We start from the raw sequence: 19,031 nt of genomic DNA, 5'->3' as shown, positions 1-19,031 counted from the left end.
TGTGGCATAGCTTTAAACTTGATTAAGTCTGTCTTGGACTCCCCCCTCCCTCTCCCTGAGTAAATGGAAGAAAAGTTTGGCAGGTTCCATGCTGTGCACTTGATTGATGTCCAGAACATCTGAAGGACTTTTGTGTCCTGCCTGCTCTCCATGAGTGCATAATGTGTGAATACTTAAAGAAGGTCAGCCCTGATCACATGTAATCTAGGCCTGAAAGCAGATCAGCAGTGACAGTCCGATCCCGTCAGAAAGAACACAAATCATTCTCTCCATGCTTCAGACAAGTTGTGGGATATTTTCTCTCTCTTTTTACCCCTTCCCACTCACGGGGACCTTGGCAGAGCCATGAAAGCGGAGGGAAGACGTGCTCAGAATGCTGTGTCCCGCGCTGGAGGGAGGAAGGGATTGTTTATTTGTAGGGATGGGATGGGCTTTCACTGTGCAGCTGAAGGGAGCTTCGGGTGGTTAATGACCAGCGATGTGGAATGCTGCAAATGAGAACGGGGTGAGAAGGCAGGAGGCAGCCCGAGAGCGGGCTGAAGTCGTGGTCTTTATAAACTCCAGAGTCAGGAAAGACGTTTCTGTGCAATTGAGTTCTAGTGCTCTTCCCCTCCCCGCCCCCCGCCCCATATGGAGTAACTTTTTATATCGTTACGTTAAGTGTATAGCCAACATTCAAAAAAAATAAAATGAAATTTTCTGTACTGTTCCGAGTGCACTTTTCTACTTTTGGCACACCGAGCATGAAAGTTTGAAAAAGATTTTAGTGCAAAACTCCAGCATGGTAGGGACCTCAAATCTATAGCTTCCAATGGCAAGAAGGACCTAGCTGTTGTTTTTAGGTGTCTGTGTGTTTGAATAGAAGTTTAATTAAAAAGTAGATGTTGATCTAAATAATATTAGCAGGGATGTTCAAGTAATAAAGAAAACATTCACCCCACTGTTCTCGTTAAGGATAATGAGGATATTGCTCCATTTTCTCAGATAAAAAGGAAAATATTTCTTATTTTACCTCAAAAACTTGCCTCGCTCCTTTTGAAATATAATCAGCTGCAAGAAGTAGTTGCAGTCAGTTCACACGATGTGCAAATACCTCCTTCAGAAATGAAGGCATTGCTTCCCTGTCTGCAGGATCAGATCAAATCAGGTTGTGCCTAACTTCTCCCTTCGACTTTTCCAGCCTCAGGTCGCTGCTCTGTAGGCATCTCCAGTCTCAGACTCTTGTGTTCTCTGCAAACACTGCTCTTTTTCTTACTCCTAAATGTCTGTGCTATCTGTTCTCTTAGCTTAGTCTTGCTTGGCCCTTCCTCCGCCCCGTGAATTCCTTCTTATCTTTGAAGACCTAGTTCAGATGCCTGTTCCCCACAAGTCCACTCCCCACCCCCAGAGTTAATCTTTGTTTATCCACTGGATTTCCCATGTTCCTTCCCTATAGCAGGCAGTAACTGTATTGCACTGTCATTGTTTGATTGTATGTTTGCCTTCACCCATTCCAGGGTAAGTTTTGTCCGGAAAGCAAGTACTATTCTTTTGAATATACATAATTTTATTACAGATTTTTAGGAGTCTGTGTGTTTGAACAGAGGTTGAATTAAAAAGTAGATGTTGTTCCAAATAACATAACATTAGCAACACTCACCTCATTGTTCAATACTCTAAAAGACCCAAAGTTTACTATTGATGCTAATTCCTATGAGTTTGCTGTGCTATCATACACAAGTCAAGAAATTAACCAGTAAATTTTAGAAACATTTAATATCAAAAGCCATTAAATCTAATTGTATAGTAGCCCCTCAAAAAGTTACAACCTGCATTTTTTTTAAAAAAGTAATTTTCTACAAAAAATCTTATCCGCTTTGCAAAAACCTACACAGTTTTTATGCTGAAGCTGCACTTGAATTCACACTCTTAGCAAAACAATCACCTGAGAGCACACACGTACTCCACACATATCATTACTTTGTAATGTTCTCATATCCCCTCACTAGACACAGTCCCTCGTACGGTTTAAAAACTGTATAAATACAAAAATCAAGAGATTGGGGGGGTTGTGAAAATAAGTCACAAATCAAAATTGTTAAAAAGATAGCGTAATTTACAACTGTTTCATGTACTTCTACTTCAATTATGTGAACATTTAATTAATAAAGTACAAATAACTTGAATAAATAAATATTTGCTATTGAAAACTTCAAAAACTTGATTTAACATCAGAAACACTTTGCATCCGTTAGTGTTCACATTGTTTGTGACCAGGAAGGAGCAATTTGGTAAATGTTACATTAAAGAACATTATTGTGAATCAGGGTTTTGTGGGATTATTTTTATCTGAAGGCAGGGGAGTAGTGAGAATTGTCAGCAAATTGCTGACCATTTTCTGATGTTCTCTTTTCTGAGCACTGTTGTTTATTTACTTATTTAATCGTATAAAATCTTCACAGTTAGGTAATGAATAAACTGTAGAACAGAGTTTAAATAATTTGCCCAAGATTATACAGATAGCGTACAAGGCTCTCTCTGCTCCACAGCACAGACTCCATTAATCTATAATGAGTGGGTCTGTGTAAGAACTCTACAGTGACATGTAGCAATGACACGTCCTGTTCATATTGGTAGTGCGATCTGAAGTCGTCCTATCCTATTTCCTTGTTTTTCTCTTGTGTATCTTTTCAAATTGAGACCTTTCTCTTAATATTGTCTCAGAGCTTTCTTTGCAGCCTCATTTGGTGTGTACTTTAAGGTGAGCATGCTGAATCATAAGCAAATTGGGATTGCCTTGCTAAGCCAGATTTCTGATCTACCTTATAACAGTTTTATTAGATCTTTCGAGCCTCGTTGTCTGGAACCTAATTACGCATTTTATAGAACATTGTTGGCACCCAGCATATGTTAAACCACATAGGCAAAATGGAAAGAATTAATAGGGATAGGTCTTGTAAATGAAAGAAAGAAATCTGCATTAACAAAACGTTGGACTCAGTGGAGACCTTTCCCCACATTTCTCATCTAACTTTCCGTTCATCTCACGTAGTTGGAAGTTTAAGTTCAGAGGCCCATCCTATATGCTGAAATCTGAAGACTTTAAAAAAAATCACCAATTCCGATATTTATTTATTATCAACTACATAGTCCAAACTTGTAACCTGTATTCAGAGTCCTGCACAATCTGGTTCTCATCTGTCCAGCTTTCCCTCCAACCATTTACTAATAGGAACTGCCTGCTCCAGTAAGATTTTTCTTCTCATGCTGTTGCACAAATGAAATATTAATCTCACCTCTAATTCTTGTTCTCTCCTCCCCATCTCCTCTATTCTGTATATATTAGTTATATTAGTTCAGTTCATATTTCAGCAGCCAGCTGTCCCTTCAGTGTTTGGCCTAGTCTAACCCTTCCCCTACTCTGATTTCCCATCTTTATTGAATTCATGATGAATTTATCATCTTTATGATTATCTTCATCATAAAACATCTGACATTTTTATTTAGTTATCTTATGTATATATAAAATGCTTATATTGCTTTTTCTGTGGTATTATAAATTTCTTCAGAAAGCACATAGTACAAAATCAGAAAGGGTTGCTGATATGAATTGCTTAGAACTGAATTAGGATTCCAGGAGGAGACCAACAATTCTCTCTTTATGCTGTGAACCATGTATGGATGCCCGTACTGAGGAAGTGTGAGCGGTGGGAGCTGTCCCACGTTTCAGCCATTCGCTCCACGTCCAGAGAGCAAGGCTGGCTTCCAAATTGGCAGTGGAACCATGTTGTGATGTGGCTCTGATCCCAAAACAGAAAGTTTGAACAAGAGATCCTATTGCTTGATTTTTGTCTGCTTTCCCCACATGTGACCCCTCTGCTCCTCATCACTCTGATTCATGTTAGTATGCCTCAATCTCCCTTCTTAGCTTAAAGGGATGTGGATAAATGATACTGAAAGACAACCTCGTTCACCACCCCCACTTCCATCTTCCTGACGTGTAAGTGGCATGACTTCTGTAAGATACAAAATGTGTGGGTTCTTAAGCGTAGGCTACTCCAAGATATCCTACATGGTTAAAATCGCCATGCTTCTGTTAAATGTCATCTCATAAAAGTGGGAGGTTTGGATGTTGGGTTGATAGCAGTATTTGTAAAGTCACTAAGAACCATTGTTGGGCTACCCTAAGCTGGAGAATAGATTTGAGTGGCAGCTAGAACGGTAATGCTGGGAGATGGCAGTATGTGTGCTGGAGCGGTGTGGGTGTCTCTTAAAAATAAAGAAGATGGCAGAGATGTTTTTCCAAGGTAATAAATCTTAAAATATTAAGTAAATACATCTGATGACATCTTAGAGTTAATCATTGCAGTATGTCTGTGGTCTCATAGTCATGAATCCTTAATAACAACTTCTGTTTGTGCCTGTCCGTGGCGACATTGCAGTTCCTACACATACTGGCAATTCATTTGTATCTCTTGCTATTCTTTTATTATTGTCAATTCTCAGAGAAAAAGAAAACAAATAGCCTTTTGAAGTTTTTTTGTGTTGAAAAAGCTCACCAGAATATCATGGAAAATCAAATTTTACAAAATGTTCATTGTTTACCTTGAGGCACAGTTACATTTAAAATATAAAATATTGAATAACTTACAGTGGTTTTATTTACATAATAAGTGGTTAGTTTCACAGTAGTTCTTATTTTCTACATAGGAAACTTCAAACTGTAGTCACTTAAATTAATTGATTAATGAGTAGCTTAACTAAAACATTTTAACTTAAAATATTCATTAAGGGCGTGTATTATAGGTGGCCCTTCTTCCTATCTGTGCACCTGACTCATAGGCATTTGCTTCATTATTTAAATGTAGATACGGGGTGAGAACACTGCCATAGCATGACACTTGATGGGTTGCAATATTTCTATTACTTCACCCTATTAGAAAACAACCACATTTTTTTCTCCTTGCCTTTCTCCAGTTCCCAGTGAGCAATGTTAGCAGAGAGAAACCCTTGAGCAAAGACATAGTCTCTCTTTCATGACAGTAAAGTGTAGGTGTGCGATGCTTTGGAATCCCTTCCTCCCTGCCCCAGAGATCTGGGGGATTTGGCGTGGCCAGGGCAGAGGGAGGTGCCTGCCTGTGCTGGCCCCTGTGTGGGCAGCTGGGTCAGGCGCTTTTCTTAAGAAAACAATCCTGCTCGGGGTCCTCACCGCCCTTTGTTGTCCTCCCCACGAGGTGATCAGTGGAAGCCTCTGTGGTGACAGCACCAGTCTGTAACAGGCTTGTCTTTCGCGGTCCTGTCTCGGGCTCGCTGGCAGGCTTGCCTGCAGCTCTGAGGAGGGTGGCAGCAGAGGCGTCTCAGGGAAAGAAGGGAAGGCGAGAAACAGGAGGCTTCCACCAGGCAGGTCGCACTCACTGCTCTCCTGCCGCAGTGGGTTGGCTGGAAGAACTACCCTGGCAGCTTCACATTGCCTTGCTCATCCTTCTGTCTATGCACACGAGGGGTAAGAGGACCAGTGCCCCACAGGACAGTGCTGACAGGGGCCTCCGTGAATGTCTGCTGTTGTGGCTCTTATCACAGAATGGAAAGTTCAGGGCAGAAGTTGAATGGCGAAAGGTTTTCAAACCCCATCCTCCGACTGCTCTGTAATTTAACTAGTTTCTCTGTGAGGGCAAAGCTTTCTAGGTAGGGTATTCAAATAATTTTAAAGTGACTCAAAGTTTCTGTTTTCTCTAGCAATTAAGAAAAAAGTGCAGCCCGCTTTGGAGCTTTGATTATAAAGATGATTGTCAGCATACTGTCACAGCTTATATGGGGAGAATTTAAGAAAATAACACTAATAAACTTTGTTTTGATCATTTTAAGTTGAATACGGTTAGATTTTTTATAGATTAGCTAATTAACTTTGAAGTTTGCTTGAATTTTTATATGGATGCATGGAGTAAATCTCTAGTTTTATAATGGCAGTAATTATAATTTGTGAATATGTCAGAATTTATGCACATTTAAGAACAGGGTTTGCTTAGTGATCATTTTGTCCAGAAGAATTATTTTTGTATAAAATTGACTAAAGGGTAGCACAATTTTTTTTAAAATAAAAGAGTAATTATAAGAGTAGGTGAAGTATTTTCAAGTTAGAAGAAAGGCGATTTAATGAACATGAAACAACTCTCTGATAGTGATTTGCAAGGAGGAAGTCATTGCAAGGTTGGAAATAAAGAGAAAATGGCTTTATAAAATTAAGCCAGGGGACAAAGGGAACATGTATGAGATCAAAATACATTGAGAGTTCAACCTCATGTGCTTGCAAATGCATTTTACAGAACCAATTGGCCATACTATTTATTTAAAAGTGTGTATTATCAATTGGCATGTACTTTTGATTGGCACTTATAAGATTGTTTTCATAATCTCAAAGTACTCCATGGCACTATTGCAATATTGTATTTTATGGCTTGGCTATGAGTGATGCTTTTAATTTCTGGTCTAGATAAATGTAGTTCAAAGGAGTTTTGTGTATTTATCTGAAGGAACAATGGGTAGTTCATTTACCTGGTTTGATAGTTTATTTTCCAAAAAATTGTTATTATCTGATACCTTGTAGAAGACTAGAAAGACCTCAGGGTAAATATTTCTTAAGAATGTTTCATGAAGCTCAAAGCATGATGTATGTGAGGTGAAATCCTTATTCCTATATTCATGCTATCCTATTTCTTGATTGCCTGAGGTAACTTTTCACTTTCTTTTAGCATTTTCCTTGAAACATATGCATATCTAGTTTATTATTGAGATATGTCAATAAAAAGCAAAGAGGCCATTTGCTAAAGACCGAATCTTCGAATCATAAAACTTAGGCTTAGAATAGACCTGAAAATAATGGATAGCTGCTTACTTTTCCAGTAAGGGAGTTGCTTCCCTTCAGGTAACATAGTCTTTTGGCTCCTTGTCCAGGGCACTTTCATGTGTGTATTTGTGGGTGAGTGTATGTTTCTACTAATTTATTCTGTAGCATAGTGGTTAAGAATATGAACCCTGGGCCCAGGATGCCTGGGTTTGAGTCTTAGCTCTACCACTTATTACATGTGTAAACTCAAATGAGGTATCTTATTATTTTCTCAAATTTCTCAGCTGTAAAATGGGGATAATAATATTTGCCATAGGGTTGATTTGATTACTAAATTAGTACACACACATAAAGCGTTTAGAATAGTATCTGGAACATATGATTAGTATCATTATTAATAATATTAATTTATGCAGGAATAGGAGACAACCAAACTGGAAATGTAAATTGAGATACAATTTCAAAAGAATCCCATAGCTTATTTTAGTATTATTAACATATTGAATCTCAATATGTATTCTTACCTTTGTCAACAATGAACTTTTAATTTTGGGGGGGAGGAATTTCTGTACCTATAACTTTTTATAAAAAATAAGTTTCATGGTTCTTATGATTTTTCCCTGATGAAGAAAGAATGTGCTATAAGCAGAGACCATGAGTTTAACCAAGACTAAACAACTTTAACTCTCAAAGTCAAATATTCATTGACATCTTGTAATGCTTTGCAATCATAACTTCTGCATATACTTCAGAGAGAGTGATGATCACAGAAATAGATAAATGAGAAGCACAGGCAGATGATGTGGTTATGATTCTTAAGTTAATGACAAAGCCAAGATTAATATTCTGACCTTAGTTCCATATTTAAAGTAATTATGTTTAAAAATAACTTAAGACATTTGGAGAATATGAGGTTCAGGCTAATAAAAAAAATTTTAAAGTAGATATATGGAAACCTAAAAGTTCTATATGGAAGAAATATGTACACTAGTGCCAAGTCACAGTAAGTGGAAGGAACTCTTCTCACTTGGAACAGAGTAGCTGGGGTGACCTGTGTGCGGGGTGATTCATCAGCCTAAATCTTATAACTGCTTACATCTTATCTTCAATGTTTTACTTGAGGAGACACAGGCTTAGAAAAAAGGAAGCAAGGGTACACCTTGGTAGATGCTTTGAACAACGTGTTTTGTATATTGGTACATTGTGATTGCTTCAGAAATGCATTTTTTAAAGGTGTAGGGATCGTGGGATGGAGAATTGCCGTCTTGTTCAAAAGTGAAAATATGAACTGTAATGGTGAAAATTTGTAGTTCTCATTTCTACTTAAAATGTACTACCCTGCTTCTTACTTTTCCAAACACAAAAGGGAATCACAGGCAATTATAATAAATATAGTGCAATGTGCAAACAGTATTAAAGCATTATTTTGGTCACTACCAGTCTTCTTAGTTCTGCTGAAGGAATTTAGTGAGGATGTAAATATGATGGGTTGAGAGACCTAAAAACTAAAGGACTCTTTCTGTTTGTTTTTTTAACACATTGGTCGCAATAATGTGCCCTTCCTGACATGGATGGGCCTCCTGTTCTGGAATTTAAAAAGGTGAGATATTTATTTAGCTTTCTGTTAAATATATATGTGAACATTTCTACAATGTTTTTCCCCCTTAAAATCATGGTAGTAAATTATTATAGCAATCAGATAAAGATCAAAATTGGCAGCCAACTTTTTTTTTCTTTAGATTAGGACTAGTTCTATACCAATAAAGACTTATAGAAAAAATAGGTGAGATAGGAAGTAGGAATCAGATCTTTTTAAATACATAAAATCCCCAAATCCAATGAATAAAAATAGCTCCCCATCTTTATGGTTCTTACATTTTTATATAACCTAGATTTTACATCCTGCCTCTTCATTGCCAGGTCATATCCCATAGATTTCCTATTGCAATATTTGTGTTTGACCTGGTTAACACTAATTTAAATTCAGAAAAATAAGTGTTATTAAAGATTTTAAGTAGGACTGAGGCAAATAAGGAATGCTATAACAGGAGGATAACAAACATAGCTGTGAATCTGTAGTTTCAAAATTAGAATCGTAAATATTGCTATAGGGCATCCGTTTTTGGTAATGTTTTAAGTGAAAAATGATCTGTGTTACCATATGGCAAAATACAGTGAAAATCTGAACTGTTAGACCAACACAGCTGTTAAATGCGTAAATGCAGTTCTGTGTTTAAAATATTTTCTTCTATAGCTATTATGTGGCACTTTCAACAATTAACCTCAGCCTATGAATCGGTAATAGCTGCAAGTGGTGGGGAGCATCACAGATGTAAGAAATTTGATCTCTGCGGTAATTTACCTGGGAGGAAAGTGACTAAACTGTTTGAGACTAGCTGTGTATGTACATCTTTCATTTGATTCTTGGAAATTAATATCTGAAACTGTTTTTTGACCCCTCCTGGGGTCCAGAGTAAAATTACTGTACACATCCAGCTTTTTAAAAAAAACCTCATGAGTATGTGCAGAAAACTGGCTTTAGTTCATAGGTTTTTACTGCCTGACAGTATCCTGTGGTACATAATGTTCCCAAATTCATCTTGGTATCTTCACAGTTTTTATGGGAGTTTTACATGTAAGGAAATAGTGACTTGCATCACTTGGGCATCAATCATTCAACTTCTGTGATGTGGGAACTGCACTGAAGCGATATCAGCCAAATGTGAGACAATTGAATATAACGAGGCATCTTAAAGTTTTTCTGTTTTCTTTCAAGTATAAGGTACGCCAAGGCCAATAGCGTGCAGCTTCAGAACAGCTGAGGCCAGGTTTGTTTTGCAAACTCTGCATGAAGTCATCTTTCTGTCATGTTTGTAGGAATATTTGTGATCAAACTATGCCTTTGCTGAAGTGCTTAGCTTCATTTTGGTTTCTCTTTAAGGAAAACGAAGGCAACATTGTTTTTCAAATCTGAAAAAAATCTGCCAATTCTAGATGTATATAATTTTAATAATTATGCACCTTTTTATAGGGCTCAATCTCAACTGAATGTTTGTCTTGGTTAAAGTTAATATACTCAATTGAGTATTGTTTTCAAATTCCAGTACAGAGTCTTTTTATGTGTTTTTTTTTTTAAGGTTAGTGTTATGAGAGTAATATGTTGTATTTACCCATGAATTCTTAGCTCGTTTGAGTGAGGGAATGGCAGCAGCTCTTTGGAGGAATATTTGAGTGGTCTCTGAGCTTCAGGTAGGCTCTGAAATCAGCTGAGCAGTTGAGGATTGTGCAGTGACCTGGAAAACAACAGGAGTTCCATCGTGACATGGTAACAGAAGGGACGATGCCATCTAATTGAGGTTGCTAAACAAATTGCCTTTTTACTTCCACACATTCCTATACATATTATACATAGCCACACACATATGTTTCTTATATATTTGTTTTCATAGGCTTATTACAGCTTATTGAAATCAGGGAATATCACTAAATATTTCCTACTTGATTTCCTATGCCCTGAGTGAAAACTTGTTCAAATTGGAGGCGGGTCTAAAGGAAAAGGACCCTCTTGCTAAATCATGTGGTTTCACAGACATATGACTTTTTTTTTCCAATGGGCATTTCTGGATATTTGTTTTTGGCCTGGATTTTATGAATATATACTAAGCAGTTTATTCGCAACATGCATTTTAATAGCTGTTATGAATATTATTAATCTATTCTACTTTACCTCTTAGAGTGAAAAATATATTTTCTGGGGGTTTTTTTGTTGTTGTTGTTGAACAGACTTAATGACAAACATCTTGCAAATTCAATTTTCATATATTTCATCTCTTTCTTATGCCCAATTTAATCTATCAAAGCCACACATTGTAGAAGACATCTGGTATTGAGCTTAAGCAGCTGGGTTTCATTTGTAAAGGTTTTGAGCAAATTTCGGTGCTTGCCAACAATAATATAGCAGTTGGCCAATGTGTTTTCTTTGTGGCAGCTTGGTGCAGTGTGGCAGAAGAGTCCTGAATTCAGGGTCAGGTGACATGAGGCTTTTCTGCAGATGTTGGAGGAGCACTGGCTGCCGGCTCGCTGCAGTGGCTGTCACAAAGGAAGCAGCCTGAGAGCGGTGTGCGATCAGTATGATCCATCCATTTGAGAAACAAGGAGTCCATAGTTTCCCTCATGTCCTGCTTCAATGTATTTCCTACATCAGAATCTCTGTAGGTCATTTTTAAGATGCACTTTCCTGTACCTCACCCCAAATCTACTAAACCAGATATTTGGGAGCTGAGCCCAGAAAGCTGCAGTTGATTAAGCTGCCCCCTCTCTAAGGGATTTGGTTCACCCCAGATTACAGTTAATACATTTCAGTTCATTCTTTACCTACAGACAAAAGCTATACCCCTTCCCTCTTCTTTTCTGACCAAGAGAAGAACCTATTTTATTATCATGTATTTCAAAGAAATAGGAATTGATTTCAAGAATAAATTACCTAGGTAATTTAGAATATCTTTCATAAAATATTACATTAGTATGGCCTATTATTTAATAAAAGAGTCCTGGCACTATTAAAATACTAGGGGCCCAGTGCATGAATTTGTGCACCTTGAAAGGAACTGTGGGCCGAGAGGCTGTGGTGGGCACAGGCGGGTCTCAGCCTATCCTCCATGCCCCCACCCAACCCCTCCCACCACGGACTCTGGTGTCCTGTCTGCCTGCAGCCCCGCTCTGCCGCCACCACTTCTCCCACATGCTGCTGGTGTGGAGCGATTTGGGCTGGCGCCAGCAGTGGGTGCAAGCGCCGGGCAGGGGCAGGACTGTGGCGCGCAGGAGCAAAGAATTTTCAGTAACCACTGGAGGCTCACCCTGATGACAGCGACTGGCACCCTGCCTTGGTCTGGCGCCCCCGCTCACCTGCTCCACCATCCCACTGGGGTCAATGCCTGCCATGTTCTGCACTCTGCTGCCTGCTGCCGATACCTGCCTGCCATGTTCCGCATGTGCCCTCTGGTGGTCAGCGCACGTCATAGTGACCGGTTGTTCAGTTGTTCTGTCATTCAGTCTATTTGCATATTAGGGTTTTATATATATAGACTAGAGGCCTGATGCATGACATTCATGCAAGAGTAGGCCTTCCTTCTCCTGGCTGCCAGCACCAGCTTCCCTCTGGCTCCTGGCAGGCACCCAGGACCTGGGCTTCCCTCTGACCCCGGCTTCGTCCAGAAGGATGTCTGGTCTAATTAGCATATTACCCTTTTATTATTATAGATTGCCCCTATTAACACTTGGAGTGCGGGTGAATTTCCCGCCAAAATATAAGATGGCTCTGTCTTTTGGTTTTGTTCCATCCACCAAAAGGGTGGATTACAAACAAATATTTGGTAATACGCAGTTACAATCGGCCCGAGTTTACACGTTTCCCGCACTCCACCGCAAATCTATATGAACCGAGTTAAAGACGGCTCCCGCGGAGTACGCGCAATTCACGCGAGCCGACTTAACTCGTTTCCCGCACTCCAAGTGTAATGAAGAAGGGATAATAAGTCTTAATATACTTGGAACAATCCAGGTATGAACTAAAGGATTTCTTTGAGAGTGAAATGGAGATGAGAATACAAATTTCCTCTTTCTAAGATATGTTAATTAAATAATCTCTATAGTCATTGGACACCTGATAGGCTCCTGGAATTTTTTTCAGAGTTTAACTCTGTGAACTACCCCCAGAAAGCATCCTATTGTCATTTGGATGCTCTTAAGCCTTATACCTACCTCTACTTACATTCAACGTGTTATTCCCAATGAAAATAGTTTGCTTATGAATGCATCTTCTATTATCTCAAAACATAACTTTATTAAACTACAATTCCATAACTTTCACTGGTTATTAAATATTACTGTGTCTTAAAAATTCTTAGAGGACTACTGTTTTAATATTAAGCTATAATTTCCCCCCATGTTTTCCAGATATAAATAAACAAGTTACATTTAAAAAAAGAGAATAGTTTGTCTTTGTAGCTGTTTATGCCATTTTGGGGACTGTTCTGGAAATAAACCAAGTTATAACTCTGCTTCTGCTAGAAATGCTCTGTGCCAGAATCCTTCCTACTCCAGTTTATCATTCTTGTTTTGCTGGTTCTGAGTCCAGAATTGAGTTTTCCAGATAAACACTGTGAGGTCCAGGGCAATATGGAAATATATGCAGAGAATGTGTGGTTTGTGTTCGGATTGCCTCTTTGGAAGGTAATAGGTAGTGACCGTCTGTTGTTAAAATGTCATTAACTAGAAATGTGCTTTTTACCTTGTTTTTCTTTGGAAATTAGCACTCAATGTAGTCACTTTAGGGAACTCCTGCATTCCTTCAGGGGCTTGATTTAAAATAAACACAAACACATACACCCACACATACACCCCATGCCGGAAAATATAACATTAAGAGGGTTCACTTGGGACTGTCTTGTTCCACGATCCGTGTCATTCATGGGCTATATCTGCAGCTTTTTAAAGTTTCTGGAGGAAGCTCTAAAATGCAGCTGTCTCTAATGTACTGTGAACCTTGAAAAGGAATTTCCTTTTAAGTAAAAACGGAAGTAGTTTGTGTGTGGGATGATGGCGCTAGAGGTTTCTTTTAACTGGAAAAAAAGTGCCATTATATAAACAAACATCTACACAACCTAACGTAAACCCAGTAGGAATATATGCTACTGGCACCCGCACTTCTACTTAAAAGACCGAGTTAACTTTAATGATCTACTTGTGTTTTCTCATTTTTACAAGTTGTTAGATGACTTACCTAAAGTCTCACTATTACTTCTAGAGCCAGAACCAGTACTTGGGATTCCAGAGTTTTAGTTTTTGTTCTTTGAGGAATGACATTTAAATTTGACTTCAGAATTGCTATTTATGCTGAGCATTTAGAAAGTCAGAACAAAGTCTTTGCACATAAACATGCTACTTAAGAGAGAGATTGCAAAAACACACATCTCCACCACCAGGAATAAATAATCCAGTATATGAATAAAGCTCAGAGCTCATAATTTCTGCTTTGGTTTTCCTATTTATTCTGATACATACTAGTTTGTAAATAGTACTCTATATTCAACCACATTTAGGCTATCATAATTTGGTGCTCAAGGGAATGCAACTTAATTTTTTTTTTTCTGAGCCACATTATCTTAGCATCTGATGTGAGGAGAAGATTAAGTTAGGAACACATCGGAGTTGTTTTCTAGGAAAAACATTTGCATTCTGCATTCAACAATGGAGGATACTTATCTTTTTCCTCTTCCTAAGTTTTCTTGTAAATGTTAAGTTGAAGAGACTATTTGCAAAATATCCTATGTTGCTATGACTGCAAACAAGAAATGTGATCTGCAGCTTTATACTTTGAGAGCGAGTGCCAACACCTCTACAGGTTTATTTCTTAGTGCTAAAATTACAAGGTTATTGTTCCTTTCCATTGTAGGGTATCACTTATACTGAGATCCTTTAGATTTACACATTGGATTTAACGGTTTGGGCAGTTGCTATAGAATGTTATAGAATAATTGATGAACTGTCTTTACCAGGTAAAATCTCTGTACTGTTGATCATAATTTTTCTTCCTCTCCTTTGACTATTTCTGTAGTAACTGTGAATCCAGACTGTGGCTTTTGCAAACTGAATGAGAATACTTGGTCTTTTGTTCTGTGGCTTTGGTTTGGTTCTTATCTTTGCTACTTAAGGGGTGTTAAAGATCTGTTGAGGATTTCATATCATCTTTTTGTATCTGCAGGATACTTGGAGCAAAATCACCCCCCAAAAGTTCTCTAATATTAATTTTACTTCTCAGTCTAGATTGTTTGTTTTTTATTCCTATGGCTTTCAGTGAATCATAACCTTATTAATTATAAAATAATTGAAAAGGTCTAGGGGTAGAAAAGTGGCATTTATTTTTAAAATATATTTTTATTGATTTCAGAGAAGAAGGGACAAGGGGAGAGAGAGAGAAACATCAATGATGAGAGGGAATCATTGATCGGCTGCCTCCTGCACGCCCCCACTGGGGATGTGCCCTGACCACGGATTGAACCGTGACCTCTTGGTTCCTAGATTGATGCTCAACCACTGAGCCATGGCGGCTGGGCAAAAAAAGCGCCACTCTTATATATAGTTCGTATAGATATTAATCATTTCATAGATAATAACTGGCATATTTCATTTGTGATTTTATAATTCATGAATCCAAAGATGCAAATGTCAGCATTCTTATCTGTTAATTTGTGAACGACTGCATTTGTAGATATTAAACACAGAGCAAGGTAGGGATACCTGCTCTTCTTCACATAAAAGCATATATGGTTTACAAGTTTTATAGCTATAGTAATTACAATAGTGTGGTTATGACTTATGGTAGAAATAGACCAATGGAACATAATAGAGAGTCATGTATATGGGAACAGTATGTGTAAAAGGGGACATTGAGGATCACTGGGGACAGGTAGACTATCTGAAAAGCTCGCCTTATACCATGTATAAAAATCAGCTCCAAGTATATTAGAAAACTAAGTGTAAAATTCAAACATTGAAAATGTTAAGAAAATAATAATAGCTAATGTTCCAGGTATTGATCTAATCATTTCACATATTTTAACTCATTAGCACTCCATACAATACGAGATAGGTGCCATTATTAGCCCCATTTTTTAAATGAGAAATGGGTTCAGAGAAGTTAAATAATTAGCTTCAGATTACAAATTAATACGTAGTAGAGTCTAGATCAGCGGTTCTCAACCTGTAGGTCGCGACCCCTTTGGCAGTCGAACGACCCTTTCACAGGGGTCGTCTAAGACCATCCTGCATATCAGATATTTACATTATGATTCATAATAGTAGCAACATTACAGTTATGAAGTAGCAACGAAAATAATTTTATGGTTGGGTCACAACATGAAGAACTGTATTTAAAGGGCCAGAAGGTTGAGAACCACTGGTCTAGATTCAACTTAAGATACCTGGTCCTTGTGTCCTTTCCATTAGCATGTATACAATACAACATCTCTTAGACGAGAATGTTTGTATCACTTAACATTTAAAAACAGATGTAAAAGCCCTAATCGGTTTGGCTCAGTGGATAGAGCATCAGCCTGTGGACTCAAGGGTCCCAGGTTCGATTCCTGACCGATGTTTCTAACTCTCTATTCCTCTCCCTTCCTCTCTGTAAAAAATCAATTAAAAAAAACAGATGTAAAAAACTCAAAGCAAAAAATATTTTATAATTTCTTAACAGTAAATTTAATAATAGTTCAACAAAGTAAATCACAAATAAGACACTTGGAAAGCCTGTTGTAAGACATGTAACTGAGAAATTATTATTATTATCAGTTGTATGTAAAGAATGTCTTCAAAAATGAAAAAATACAAAAAAAAGTGGCAGGAGGCATGAGCAATCATTCATAGAGAATAAAATGGAACTATAGAGGGAAAAGCTAGCTAAATAGAGAAATGCAAGTTAAAATAATATAAACTACAGAGTTTTGGTTAACAGATTGGCAAAATAATGAACTTTCTGAAATCATCAAGGTTTGGCAAGGATGTGCAGAAATGGGAACCCTGAATGACTGTTAATTGGAACATACACTGTTTCAACTGTTGAAGAGTGATATATCATTTATAGATCTAGATAGTAATTATATAAAATATTCATAAGGTTAAGTAATAGTTTCTTATATATGATAACAAAAGCACAAGCAAAACCAATGGATTTCATTAATTAAAAAAAACAACAACGTTTGTGCTTCAGAGTACATCATCAAAAAAGTGAAATAAGACCCTGTAGAATGAGAGGATATATTTGCAAAAAGTATCTACATAATTAAAGCCCAGCGACAATTATGGCGGAACTATCCGAACCACTGGTCGCTATGCTGCAAGGGCCCCAGGGCCAATTGCGCAGCTGCCACCAAGGCACTGGCAAAGAAGAACGGAAAGATGGCCAGCGTGAGTGTGCAGCTTGAGATGAAGGCCCTGTGGGACGAATTCAATCAGCTGGGCACCAAGGTGATCGTCACCAAGGCGGGCAGGTCAGGGCACCCCTCTCCCTGCTGCAGCCCTTCCCATGTGGCACCAATCTTGGGCAGCGGGCTTTGGCCTGATCCACGGGAGTGAGGCTGAGAAGCGGGCTTGGGGGGGGCATGGCCTGGCCACCTGCGGGTACAGCTCCTTTTCTCTCCAAGCCCTGACTCTAGCGACAGCCGCCTGGCACGCCAGGCCAGAGGGTACTGCTCAGGAGGCCAGGAAGGTGGCAGAGAGAAACCCTGTGGACCTGCCACCGGACCAGCAGCCCCGGACCCGGCACCGCCAGAAATGGGCCGGCTCAGAGCACACCGAGCTTGGGGGGAAGGCAGCTGCCAGTGAGGGGCCTTGCCACCAGCCGGCTCCCAGTGGATCCCACCTCAAAGGAAACTTGGTCTTTGGTTCCTTAGTTCAGTGTATCCTGGCTAAAAAGGAGCAGCTGGGCACATTTTAGGGGAGAATTAAAATTCTAAAACAATGTGTTCTGTTCTGTGGAGATTGCTACCCAGTTGTCTTAGGCCTAAATTCTGGGTGATCGTGGGGCCTGGCTCTGCCACTGGGACCCGTGTCTTCCAATTGGCCTGTATTTGTCGTAAGGGCCCAGAGAGAAGAAGGGGAACAAGTTTTCCCACGCAATGGATTTGACCAACAGACAAAGGAGAGTATGGGCTGTGCCTAATGTACACACAGAGACACCTTCTCTGAGTCTGCCTGGCCAAAGGGAGCTCAGTGCCTATTTGCAGAGCCTTCTGGTGGTTTCTGTTTCCTTGATGAGGCTGTCCTCCCTGGGAAGCCTGGGGCCCATGATCAGCTCCAGCTCAGTGGGTCTTCTCCAGGCCCCTCCCCCCAGCCAGCCCCGCCCCTGATCAACCCTGATCGGGGCAGGCTGGCCAGACCCCACCCATGCACGAATTTGTGCACTGGGCCTCTAGTATATTTGGTAATGAACACGAATGTAGATTGTATAAAGAACACTTCAAAATCAATAAGAATAAGATAAATAACCCCAGTTAAACATGGGCAAGTACCTGGATAGACATTTCTCCAAAGAATATATACAAATGACCACTAGTCATATGAAAAAGTGTTTAACGTTATTAGCTATTAGTGAAAATCAAAGCAAGACCACAATGAGATACTACTTCACCCACTAGAATGGCTGTAATACCATGTGTTGGTGAGAATGTGGAGAAATTGGAACCCTCAGACACTACTCCTGGGAATGCACAAAGGTGCAGTCACTTTGGAAAACAATCTAGCAGTTCCTAAAAATGTTGAATATTAAGTTACCATATGACCCATAAATTTCACTCCTAGATATATACCCAAGAGGAATAAGAACCCAATGTCCACAAAAAAACAAAACAAACTTGTATACAAATGTTCCTAGCAGCATCATTCATAATAGCCCAAAGGTCCAAATGCATGGATAAACAAAATGTTGTATGTCTACATAGAATATTATTCTGCAATAAAAAGGAATGAAGTACTGATACATACTGTAAGATGAATAAATTTTGAAATCATTATGCTAAGTGAAAGCCAGATGCAAAGATCACATGCTGTATTATTCTATATATGAAAAATCAAGAATAGGTAAAACTAGACTGTCAGAAAGCAGATAAGAAGCTCTGGGTTTCTGGGATGGGATGCCGGGAGCAAAGAATGGGGAATGACTGCTAATGGGTATGGTGCTTATTTGGGGGGTGATGAAATGTTGTAAAATTAGATATGGTCACACAGCTCTGTACATATACTAAAAAGCATTGCACTGAACATGTTAAATTGGTGCATTTTATGGCATGTGAATTATCTACACTAATAAAAGAGAAACATGGTAATTGGCGTACGACCGCTACCCTTCCCATTGGCTAATCAGTGTATCCTTATGCAAATTAACTGTCAGCCAAGATGGCGGCCGGCAGCCAGGCAGCTGGAAGCGAACATGAGGCTTCCTTGCTCCAGTGACTGCAGACTCCAACGTTCCCCGCCTGACTTGCCGGCCTCTGAGCTGGCAGTTTGAAACATTCTAACAAATATAGGCCGGGATCTCAGAGCTGGAGTTATACATTGTTTCGATTATAGAACCGAAACAAACCAGATACCTGTTCTCAGAGCTAGAGCCAGAGCTAAAGCTGGCCCAGAATAAAATAAAAAAAAGGAGCTA

General features: G+C 39.0%; 1 protein-coding gene across 8 annotated transcripts in view; it reads left to right on the top strand.

The window, feature by feature from the left end:
- The window catches only part of BMPR1B (bone morphogenetic protein receptor type 1B), a 373,138-nt gene that overhangs the window by 260,190 nt on the left and 93,917 nt on the right, over nt 1-19,031 (top strand). The window contains exon 1 of one of the 8 annotated variants that reach the window (XM_070392561.1): nt 3,867-3,979. The exons of 5 other annotated variants lie outside the window; for them this stretch is intronic. Coding sequence is in view for 1 of the 3 variants with exons in the window: in XM_070392570.1 (XP_070248671.1) it covers nt 5,470-5,482 (13 nt within the window). In the remaining 2 variants the exon portion in view is untranslated. Of the gene's footprint in view, nt 1-3,866; nt 3,980-5,352; nt 5,483-9,632; nt 9,652-19,031 lie in introns of those variants that run through there. 2 more of the 8 variants (XM_070392570.1, XM_070392551.1) reach the window with 2 other exon arrangements.

This window comes from Myotis yumanensis, unplaced genomic scaffold (assembly GCF_028538775.1).
Source record: "Myotis yumanensis isolate MYYU_CA2020_CCGP unplaced genomic scaffold, mMyoYum1.0.hap1 SCAF_1, whole genome shotgun sequence".
NCBI classification, from domain to species: Eukaryota; Metazoa; Chordata; class Mammalia; order Chiroptera; family Vespertilionidae; genus Myotis; species Myotis yumanensis.
The sequence above is the reverse complement of the archived record's forward strand: the minus strand, read 5'-3'. Positions and strand labels throughout refer to the sequence as shown.